The sequence below is a fragment of the Phymastichus coffea genome, unplaced genomic scaffold (genome assembly GCF_024137745.1).
Source record: "Phymastichus coffea isolate CEN01 unplaced genomic scaffold, Cenicafe_Pcof_1.1 PCOF00005, whole genome shotgun sequence".
In the NCBI taxonomy this organism is placed as follows: domain Eukaryota; kingdom Metazoa; phylum Arthropoda; class Insecta; order Hymenoptera; family Eulophidae; genus Phymastichus; species Phymastichus coffea.
The window spans coordinates 10,721,805-10,734,265 of NW_026706816.1; the positions used below are offsets into that span (position 1 = coordinate 10,721,805).

The 12,461-nt window shown below is 36.0% G+C and overlaps 1 protein-coding gene across 1 annotated transcript in view; it reads left to right on the forward strand.

Annotated features, from left to right (window-relative positions):
- Positions 1 to 12,461, forward strand: part of LOC131667616 (protein unc-79 homolog) — a gene marked incomplete at its 3' end in the record, with an annotated part of 3,688,809 nt that overhangs the window by 2,790,462 nt on the left and 885,886 nt on the right. The window contains exon 28 of the mRNA XM_058941149.1: positions 7,892 to 8,078. Coding sequence (XP_058797132.1) covers positions 7,892 to 8,078 — 187 coding nt within the window. The remainder of the gene's footprint in view (positions 1 to 7,891; positions 8,079 to 12,461) is intronic.

A 12,461-nucleotide genomic window follows, 5' to 3' on the forward strand; every position in this document is an offset into this window, starting at 1 on the left:
TGCTTACAGGGTCAATCACATAATAGATATTTATATCTTTTATAAATACGTGAAAACATCCATATTTTAAGTTTCTTACATCTACGATTACGGTATTCGAAGTACGTGTGCACGCATGGATGAAAAATAATTCTGCGTTCTGTAAGTTTACAGAAAATGGATGCGTAAATTCAAGATTTTCTATTAGAGCAAAACACCTTGCATTGCATTAACAAAAATTTTTACATTTACAAGTAGTCACACGTACTAGAATTTTTATTATACCTAGCCTAAGTTCATCGTTACTTAAATACTTTACGTAGTAAGATTGCTTTTTTTTCTCATTGTGATATACTTCTGAACTGTATAATATTCTTTCTTTGTATAATCTTTTAAAAACAAAAATATTACTGTCAACAAAATAGTTTGTAATAAGATTTTTATAAGGAGTATTTTCTTTCAATTTTGAAACAGGACCAACGATACTATATATACTATTTACATTATGCAGTATTAGTTTTTTCATTGGTGATAAAAGCGATTTACAAAAGGCAAACGCTCTGCTATTTTTGTTTAGCCAATCATTTTTCATAACATACATTTTTATGTACAAACTTAAATTAAATACTATTTGTAAATGTGGCGATTTACTCCCATGTATTAATGCTTTTAATTTTCCATTTAAATCTTCGAGAGGGAAGCAAGATGTAACCTTACAAGGACCAGTCTTTCGAACTCCGGCAGGTAAGTGACGAAGACTGTGTAAATTGCACGACATGTGTGTAAGCCCATATAAATATTCGAATTGCAAAGAAAATTTGTTTATGGCTGTCTCAGCCAAACGTAACGCGCGGTTTGTAATTTTCTCTTGACATAAAACGTATGAAACGAATACTAATAATTTAAAATGATCGTAATATTGAGTGGGTAAAATGCCATTTAAAGTAGGTAGAGCGTAATAAAGTAGCCAATCTTTCAAATTTGATGATTTCCAATAACTAAGGTGTGTTTTTATAGGCCTAGGTCGTCGTTGTACATGCGAGGGTGGCTTTATAGAACATAATCTGTAATCAACTACATCTACAAATGCGTAAATCGAAAAATTTTCATTTTTGTACTTAGGATCGAACCACAATTCTAACATTTTTTTCGTTTGACCTTGAAAAAGACAGTGCATAATATCGACGATTGTGGAAGTAATAAAGTTATAGCAAATTTTACTTATTACAGTTGGTCCTTTCACACCGAAAACTGCTACTTTTCTATCTAACGCTTCTTGTGCATGTTCAAAAGTATCAGCTTCTGTCCTAATTTTAAAATTGTCCGTATGCTTATAAACGCGTCTACGATTAACTGTTTCGCCTTCATCAGTGCACACTTGACAGCCAAATTTACCATTATATTGATTCATTTGTAGAAATAGAGATTTAGCTGGTAAATCTGCTGTACCGCAAATAATGATTCCTCGAAATGTTATTATATCATTCAAATCTTTCACGTACATATTTACGCCTTTAAACAAATTTTTCAACGGTTTTTTTAACGGGTTTAAAAATAAATTAGGATCAGGCTTTTTATCTCCGAACCACGAAGCAGCTAAAATCATATTTTGAATTCTGTAACGTTCTTCGAAAGGAAGATTTAAAATAATTAAATAAAAAGCCCAAATGCTGTATTTCGATGATTTAAAAATCTGAATACCATCTGTATACCACATAAAAGCAAGACTATTTTCATAAGATAAAATTCCATTTTCTTGCGATAGTTCTTTATATATACTTCCATCGTCAATATCTTTGTACGTAATTTCATCGACATTTTCTTGTAAATCTACGCCTGTTGACTCTGTTACTCGAGTACGATTAATTTTACCGTAATTACCAGAACATTTAAAAAAATACTCTAGTTGAGAAATTAACGGGATTTCTATAAAATAACTGTCTTTGTCAAAATCAGTACAACCGCAATTATAAATATTGTCTAAAATAGCCTCATTATCGATAGATTCATCATTATGTAAATCAGTTTCGGAATTATTAATCAATGTAATACATTTTGGACAGTAATAATGTTTTTTTATCGGTACGTCTGTACTATAAAAAAACTGTTTAAATTTGTATAAGCTAGTAGGACATTTATGCGGTGTTATGCAAATTATATCTACTAACGCAAGAAAATCTTTGATAATTTCATCCTTATGTCGTAGTTTTATCGCAGAAACGCATAAAAGAAATTCGGCGACTGTAATAGGTGCTCCAGGGTAAAGCTCGGAGTTTAAATATTCTCTTTTTTCAGTTTCATCGAAAGTACTGCGCGCATCGCTCCATTCATCGTCTTCATTCCCGTCTTCATCACTACAGTCAACACTATCTTCATCACTCTCACAATCTCTGTATAAATCTATCATAAAAATAATAATAGCAAGGTTAAATTATAATATAATCATAATTGATAAGGACGCAGCGGAGTTTACATGTGTGCATAGAATTTCTCGATGGTTACATACATACGCGCGATCAAGCGCGCGATTATGGTTGCATGAGCGCATTTAAATTTTGTTTGGTTATTTTCATTATAAATAAAATAAAATTTATAGGTGTAAGTTGTAAATAAAGTTGTTTTAAAATAATTGCGTTATGAGTATAAGGCAGTATTGAATGCATCTAATAAAATAACGAATCACGAGCAGTAGCGAATACGTGCACGTGAGTAAAATAATGAGTACACACCGTAATTAAAACGATTCATATGTGGAATTATTTCATTATTTTCCCCATTACAAAGGTTATCGAGATTATCAGCGACATTTTGCTCGATGTTTTCTTCTACTAGTAGATTTTCTTGATGTGAGTGATTCTATAGAAATATTTTTCAAATATAAGTATAATTTCATAAGTATATAGTCAGTCATTATTTGTTGTTAAATCTCAAAACGACTTACATCTACATCTAGTTAAGTGCACTCGCTTTCTAGGGGTTGTTCGAAAATCGGTTCATGCAGAGTATTGAAAAATAGCTTTTTGGAACGTTTTTGGATTTCAAGAGAAAAATTACTAAAACTTAAAGCACGCTTTGGCATTTTTTATAACGAGTAAGTATGTGTACTTTTTACAACATTTTTTATTTTATGTGTGAATGCCTGTCAATAAACAAACTTTATCGAACACATCATAGCTGCAAACGTCACGTTGTTGTTATGTATCTTGCTACGCTTACAGGTTAACATTTTGCTCGCTTGTCAATAGATTTTGCATTGAGAAAAAGTTTTATATTTTGCATTGAGGTAAAGACAAACAAAATGTTTGCTCTGATTTTTTGGAAGGGCATACAAAAAATTAGTATAGTGCCCATCGAAAGTTTGTGTCCTGAGAAAGCTGAAGGAGAAGAAACAAGCGTGCGATACACAAATAAAAAGTTGTATCGAGGGAAAATTTTGCGAAAGAGTTGTAAGTAAAATATCTTTTTCATTATCATGATAAATTTCATCGCATAGCGAATTGATCAATGAAAATACGGTAGAATTACAAGCTTTCATAGTAGTACATACGCAAATTGGAAATTCGCACAATGAGCCGTTCGTTCGTTATTACCTGTGCTAATCTAAATCACGTTTCCTCGAAACGACAAACTCTGGCTTGTAACGTTCTATTAGCGAACGGCGCAAATATTTTGTTTATCTCGCATGAGGATGCATTTTCTTTTTTCTTTCTTACGACTTTTCTAATGTGATAATATTATTACAAATGAAAATAATTTTATGTTTGACAGCTGATAAAGATTACTTAGAGTGCCTACCTGTAACTATCAATGGAGAAATAATGGAGAAAGGAAAAAACACAACAGATTCAAAAGCAGAAGCATTAAGTATGCAGATAAAGAATAAAGAAAAACAAGCTGCAAAAAATAAAGCCGAAAAAGAAAAGCTAACAAAAGCTACTTTGATGAAGGAAAGGTCAATTTTCGAGGATGACAGCGGTGACGATAATTCGGAGGCTGAACCTGACGCTTTAAACAAAACGATCGAGTGGAATTCAGAAGATTCGGAGCCTGAATTAAATGAATTGACATCAACTGCGAGAAATGAAACGCCAGAGGAAAAAATAAAAAGATTACAGAGAGAAATAGAGGAATTGAGAAAATCGAAAGATCGTCCAAGGATTAAGGAATCAATCGCGTCAACTTCTACTGCTAATAAGGTAATCGATTGTTTATATTTTATATGAGATTAAATTTATACTACATTAATCACGTGTTTATCTGTTTTTATTGTTTAAATTTATTTTGCTATAAAAAACAACATTTATTTTTTTATTTTGAGTAAGTAATAGCGGTTCTGCGATCTCAAAAGCTATAGCGGTTCAGCGATCACAAAACAGTCTGGATTACTTAGCCCTGAAAAGGGCCCGCATAGCACCCAATCGATTGAGCTCCGTTTTGGGTGCCAGAGAAAATTTTGTAAAGAAAAAGTGTTTTACCCGCGCAAAAAGTTTGATCGGTCTTTGACTTTCCTAACACCTTGACACCTGCAGACACGAAAGTTGCTTTGAGTTTGGACTTTCGCCTCCTTTTCCCATCAGTTTGACACGACCAGTCTGGAGTCTTGATTACTTGCGCGCCAGAGTGATGGGAAAAGGAGGAGCCAGAAGTAAAAACCGCTATAGGTTTTTACATAGCAGAACCGCTATAGTTTACCTACTATTTTGCAGGAGAGCAATCTTCAATTTCACGTAATTACCAGTCCACCACAAATAGAGAATTTGCAAAAACGACATCTTGCCACTGCATTATCAAGGGCAGATGAAGTAAATAAAAAACGTCCACGAGATCGTTCTCCCTCTCTGCTATCAGAAGAAGATTATGAAGAAACTGTGGAACTGGTGGGTATACTAACATTTTCCAAACGAGGCTTTTTCGTGAAACGGAAATCCGTAGCGATTTTTCTATTTTTCGAGGATTCTAACTCATTTCAAAATTTCGCCACTTAAAGTGCATTTAATAGTACCTTTACCTTTTAAATTCTAGTGCGAACGTTTTTGCACAAGCGAAGCGAGTGCAAAATGTTTGCACGGAGGTTTAATCAATTTTCACACTTATGTTAAACAGTATTTTTTAGTACGACGTGCGGTTAATTCAAAATTATGGTATGTTTTAAGGTTAGAGCAGTGCGCAAAATGAGCATTTTGCGAACTAATACTAAAAATTATTTTCTATTCTATTCTATTCCACAGAATCCGACTAGTACTCCTAAGGAAAATCCTTTAAAAATGTGTCGCAGACCAGGAGATGGACGAGTTCTTGTTTGCAAAAATTATAACATATGGGTTGACAAAGGCGAACTGGACTTTATCCAAAGATACATGGAGGATCCTAAACAAATGACAAGAAGCTTATTAACAATTCTTGTTGGAAAAGAAAACTTGAAAAACATGTGTGCACGAGGAAAGTCTAGAGGACGCAGAGGAGTTCCTGAGGACATAATGAAATGCGTTGAGTGTAAGTTTTATAGCTTTCTATTTTACATGCGTATTAATTATAATTGTTTTAAATTTTTCAAATTTAAAAAAAATTTTAGATTATGTCAATAAGAAGTGTAGCAGGAGATTGAAACCACAAGAATTCACAAACGTGGTCAATTACATGTGTGGCACACTACGCCACCCCAAAGAAAGATAAATGTTTTCATTTCTATTATTTTTCGTTACTTTTTTTTAAACGCCTTTCAAGAATCAATGTGAGTCTTATTTCGATTACTTTTCGTTATAGTTAATTAATTAGTGTTAATTACTATTTCAAGTTTCACGGATTTTTTATGAAAAGTAATCGTTCAAATAAAAACTAAATTAAGGTTTAAAAATTAAATAATATATTGTATTCAAAAAATTATAAAAATAAAGCATTACAGTTCCTTTAATCACTTGTGCCTTGTATTTCTCGTCTCCCGATGTATTATAATAACTTAGAAATATTTAGAATCAAAATAAAAACTGAACTGTTGGCAATATTTTTCAAATCAAATATCAATATATTAGCAATATGTTGGCGCAAGGTTTGCAATACTTTTGTAACATGTTGCCGAAATGTTGCTAAGTGGTCTGAAGCACCATATTGCTAATATGTTGCCAATACCTGATCCAAAATGTTGGCAACATATTGCCCATAGGTGTGGGAAATATATTGGCAATATATTGCCCATAGGTCAAATTATTACGCGGGTAATCAATAATATAAAATAAACTTTCAGGCAGTGCGAATTATACGCACTGCTCTGCGTCCTTAATCTCAAAATAAAAACACAAATACTAACTACTCTCTCTCTCGTCGCGGCTCCCAGGCAAGGGCGCATCTTTATAATCCGCTGATCAAAACAGATTAGTACCCAATTGCCATACCGTTTAAGTATCTAACTAACTACACTGACAACACCCGCTTCTTAAATGGACTCGTCTAGCCGTCCTTTTACTGGCCGTATACCATGGGTATAGTGAATAGTGGCCTTCGACACGTTAGGTCGATGACTCACTCGCCCGTGCCTGAGTATAGCGACGACAACACAACCATGCTACAATTTCGGCCTCGTATCTCTCTCTCGATCGGCGCTCTCTGTGAACCCGAGATGAGGAATGTAAACAAACACCGCTCAAGCCGCGACTCTACGCAGCTCGGCCGATCGTTCGATCACCTCCCCTCTCGGCCTCAACCGACTTTTTCAAATTCTTTTGTCTACGCGAATTACTTTTCTATTTTATAATTTCGCGTCCTGTCTCTCTTTCTCGCGATCATCTGAATCCCGATTTCCGCGATTTCCCCACAAGGGATGCCATGTAACACGTACGTTAGTAATTTAAGCCCGAACAACGTTGCGTCACAAATTATTTAAGGGGAAAGGCTCGGAAGGCGCATTCGCTTCGTCGCGAAAATTTAACGAGGGCTATTTCGTCTGGTAATATAGATAATCGCAATTTAATCAATTACAAGAGAGACAGGTTTAAACAGAATAAACTCATCAATTCAACTATTTTACTCTTTATTGCAACAATAATATACATTCGGCGTTGACGTGTGCGTCGGTCGAGTCCGGGCTAAGTTCGTTCCGTGCAAATTAACGCACAGGAAACAGAACGTCACCTTACAACGTGTCTCGCGAATTCCGCGAGGGCGATGCGAGTTCACGCATGCAACCGCTCGTCCGCGTCCGGCCTATACGATGCTAGGAGAGAGAGAAATCGAGGCACGCACCGAGAAACAAAAAGGGTACCTGACCTTGAGAGGGAGCGCTGCTGCGGAAGTCCGCGTCCTCTGAGCAAACGATGTCGTCCTCGAAAGGTGGGATTCTGGATGCAGCCGGTCTTCCTTCTTACTGATGGTCGTTCAATGGCAATCAACTACTCGAACACTCACTGATGCTAGTCACAAGGCTTGAATAGCTGGCAATTAGTCACCGGTCGAAACCCTACTGACTGAGATCTCGCGCCTTCCGCGATTTCTTACGCGCTCCTTCCTATAGGTATTCAAAAACGACCGAGCGCCGCCGGCTACGCACACATGTGCGACTCATGCCGGCGCGACACTATTTCTCTCTCTCCTCCTCTGCTCCCCGCTCACGCCTATCCCTCTAACGCCAGGCATCTCCGCCGATCAGGAATCAGACCTGCAACAAAGCCACATCGTGCGTCGATACTCGGTTTTATTCAACCAAGACCGATGTGGCAGCGGCTCAGGGGAAGGCACGCGGAAGAGAGAGAGAGGCGAACAGGGCGATCGGATTCTACGATCGATTCGCCCGTCACATACTAATAGCATAAAAATTGAGCATACCAAGTTCTTAAGTGATAATAATGAGTTTTTCTAATTTTATTTCAGAAATAGATTTAAAATCTTCATTTATTTAATAGATCTTCATTTTTTTTAATAGATCAGTCGCCAATACGTAATGGACATGAAATTGAAACAATATTATCAGTTTATAATATTGAGGGACATAGTTATCAATCAAGTATTTCTGTAACGAACACGAAAAATGATAATAATTTATTATTCAATAACAGAACATTTTTAAAACATAAACAAAATAATCGAAATCAAGTGGATAGAACTAACAGGTAAATACTATTTTATTTTCATAAAATCTTTCTACTTATTACATGTATATTCAATTTTATGTACTTATTTCTTTTTAATAAAGTATCTGTATATACTTTTATTCACTATACAGTTGCGAGCAAGTGTCCGGCCAAAGTTGTTTTTATGTTTTAATCATGTACAAAGGGTGGAAAGTGGCAACACAAATACATCATCGTAAAGTACTTTTAATATATACTCAAAACATGTAATTTAACAATTCATTTAAACAATCAACAAAATTTAATATCGATAATAACAATTATGGCTTATTCATAAGTATCCGGCCAACTATGAATGTGGCAATTACAAGTAGAAAAAATATAGTAACATGAAACAAAACAAACTAGAAATGGTTTTAAATGTAACATAGTCATCAGAACTTCGTAGCCGTACCATTAGAAGCTATCACGGCAGCACATCGGTGAGGCATCGATTCAATAAGTGTCACAATCCTATCATGAGAGATATTGTTCCACTCTTCTTGCACTTTTTGCCATAGGGAGGCTTTATTAGAATAGTTTTGATTTCCTAATCTCATTTTTAGCTCTTGCCAGAAGTGTTCAATAGAATTTAAGTTTGGAGACTGACTCGGCCACTGTAAAACTCGAATTTTTTTCTTACTAAAAACTTGCTGAAGGAGGTGTGACCTGTGTTTTGGATCATTATCCTGCTGAAATATCCACCCTCTGGGCATGTTTTGTCGAGCATAAGGTAGCATTTGCTCCAATATAATATCCTTGTACATGACAGAGTCCATAGTGCCTTCTATTTTGAAGATTGGACTGACGCCTTTCCATGAAAATGCACCCCATAGCATTATGCTACCTCCACCATGCTTCACAGTCGGTATTTGGTATCTTGAATCATATCTACTACCTACCGGTCGCCGCACATACCTTCTACCGTCATTTCCAAATACATTGATTTTAGTTTCATCCGAGAACAGCACTTTTTTCCAGTCCTCAACAGTATAGCTTTCATATTTTTTAGCAAATTCTAGTCTGGCCTTCGTATTTTTCTTACTAATAAGTGGTTTTTCCACATCAACACATCCAACAAGTCCCACTTCTCTCAGTCTACGTGATACAGTACTACGACTGACGTCTGCTATATTTTCTTCGCGTAATTCGCGTGCAATAATGGCAGCATTCTTTTTAACATCTACGACAGCTTTTCTTTTGATCAATTTGTCAACACGATTAGTGGTTTTTCTTGGTCTCCCAGAACTTTTTTTATCTTTCAGAGTGTTAGTGCTGTGGAATCTAATAATTATATCATTCACAGTCGATTTTCCTATGCCTAGAATTTTAGATATATCACGAGAAACCTTTCCTTCATTGTGTAATTTAATTACGACTTGTCGAATATCTACAGACGTGCGTTTTGGCATGTTTACCGATTGATACTGATGTCAGAGCATAACTGATAGACAGTTCCAGCGCTTACATACCTTTGTGACCGACAATGTAAACAAAGCCACGCGAATTGTATCTACGTAATAGTTGGCCGGATACTTATGAATAAGCCATATTTTCTATTATCCATATAAAATTTTGTTAAGCATTATAACAAATTGTTGGACAACATCATTTGAATGCATAATAAAAGTACTTTACTAAGATATGTTTGTTTTGCTACTTTGCATCATTTATACATGATCAAAACATAAAAACAACTTTGGCCGGACACTTTTGCCCGCAACTGTAGTTGCTTTTGAATTTGCTAAGGTATGGATAAGTTGAAAAATATCAAAGTATTTCGGGCTAATATTATATAGAATAAGTTCGTTCATTCACAATGGAAATGGGTTAAAAATTATTATTTTCCTAGTTGCATTCAAGTGCATGTTAACTATAATTCTGATTGGGAACCCTCACCTCGTTCTCATTGCGAGGTTAACCATCGTCTTAATCTCGTTTGATTATTGTATTTGATACTTGCTTCCGACTAATAGCGTAAGATTTTGTCTAAGATACGAGGGTGGTCCGATAAGTACTTATTGTTAGCCTACAAAAGAAAAACGAAAATTTTGGAAAATTGGCGTTTTATTTTTCAACATAGTCTCCTTTTAGTTCGATACACTTGGCCCAGCGATGCTCCAACTTCTTTAACCCATCTGAAAAATACGTTTCCTCGAGGTCTGAAAAGTAGGCTTCCGTGGCAGCGATTAGCTCCTCATTCGACTCAAATTTCTGCCCGGCGAAGGACTTTTTCAAGTTTGGAAACAAAAAGATGTCGCACGGGGCTAAATCTAGAGAATACGGTGGATGAGACAGCAGTTTGTAGCCTAATTCGACCAATTTGGCCATGGCGACGGCGGAGGTGTGAGCCGGTGCGTTGTCATGGTGGAAGAGCACTTTGAATCCTAATCTGAGGTTTGTTTAACTTCACAAGGTTAATATTAATGTTATTATGATACCAAATTTATATACGCCACAAGAAATTAATTTTTAATTATTAACTAAAATTTTTTTTAAGATGGTTAAAAAACTGAAAAATCCTCATCGACATTGTATTAGACACCTTCCCTCCTTAGTTGACACCGTAGTATACCACAGCTGGAACATCGTGCGAAAAGGCAGACCGATAAAACTTGCGACTACTGAGTCGTAACATCTCCTTTGGCTTCCCTCCAACGTGGAACTGCATTAGCATTACTTCACCGCTAGAGTCCTTTTCGTACGTGTCGTTAATCCGTTCGTCTACCCATCCGCTGTTCTTTCATATTCTCTCTTCTCAATAAAATAACGACCAAAGTCCAGTTCTTTTCACTTTGCAGTATCGTCCCAACAATTGAGTCAGATACGATGCCGCACCTGGTTCGTGCTTCTACCTGTTGCTTGTGAGTGATCCAATGTGAACATACAAAAAATATATGTTCCACGTCGTCTTTGTCATGTACAGAAATAGAGCAGTTTGGTATCCGTATTGTAGTTGTCAGTTTTGGAGGAAACTTCTGAAATACTAGTAACCAGTAAGGAACTGAGTGAGATAAAAATTTATTCCTTCAAATATTCTTTTCAACTAGGGTTACAGATGATATATTAAACATCTCGTCCATTTGACTGTTGTAATCTTAACTACCCTCTGTTTTTGTAATCTTTTCCGGCATTTTGTAGCCTCAAGAGCATCTACTCAGATGTTTACCCTATATTATAGGATTGAGTAAAGCATTTACAAGCAAAGTCTTTGTTTTTTTGTTTCAGTCCATAAGTATTAGACATCAAGTAGCTAAACGAAGTTACTTTTATCGCCGTATACTCGATCATCTATTGTATGTAAGGACAGAACGTTAATAACTCTCATCAGTATGATCGTTTTGATTCTCTACCACATCAGTAACAGTAATTCCCTCTTTTTTAACGCGTGATTTAATTTATGTTCTTTTATCTTAGCTATTTATTCATATTATGTCCATGTTTAGTGTCAGTTTTGCCAATTCCGATGAATGTACAACGATTATTATGGCAACTTCGTCCGCATAAGTGACGAGAAATGTACTCTCAGACATCCTGTCTCAGAAAGTCAAACCATGTTCCACAAGTCCGTTTAATAAGTCATAAATGTAGATCCTTGCATGACGTGTGGGGTTATCTCCCTGGTTATCTATCCTTCTATTGTTTTGTACATTAAATAGTTGTCTATCTCTCAAATAATCCCTTATCACCTTTGTCAAGTAGGAAAGAACCTAAAAAGTTTGTAAAGCCTCCCCGTTATTCCAACTTGATCGAGTAGAAGGTAATTCTCAGCTCCAACAATTTCAGCAGTATTAAAAGTTTAGCTCTATAGAAAATCCCTCTGGTATCCTGGATCACCTCGATAACTTATTCTATTGTTCTTATTCGTATCTACTTTTGTCTCTGTGTTCTGGATGCTTTCCTTCTGTACCTCATTACAGGTTCTTTCGTCTTGAAAAGCGGAATCCTGTTTTGTAATAGTTGTGAAGTTACCTTGGACCAAAGCAACGTTTATTGGTAGTAAAAATATTTTCAGACGGCCGAGAAGATGTGAACGACGAACAATGTACCGAACTCCCGAGCACGTCAACAACAGACGAAAACATTGATAAAGTAAAGGAAATAGTATTGGCCAATCGTCGAATCATCATTAGAGAAGTTCCTGAGGATCTAAACATATCGATTGGCTCATGCCATTCGATTTTAACCAATGATTTGGGCATGAGTCGAGTCGCCGCGAAATTCGTGCCAAAACTGCTCAATTTCGACCAAAAGCAGCATCGCGTTAACATTGCTCAGGAGATGTTGGACTCGGTCCGTGACGACCCAAATGTGCTCTAGAGGGTCATAACTGGTGATGAATCATGGGTTTATGGCTATGATATGGAAACTAAATGTCAATCA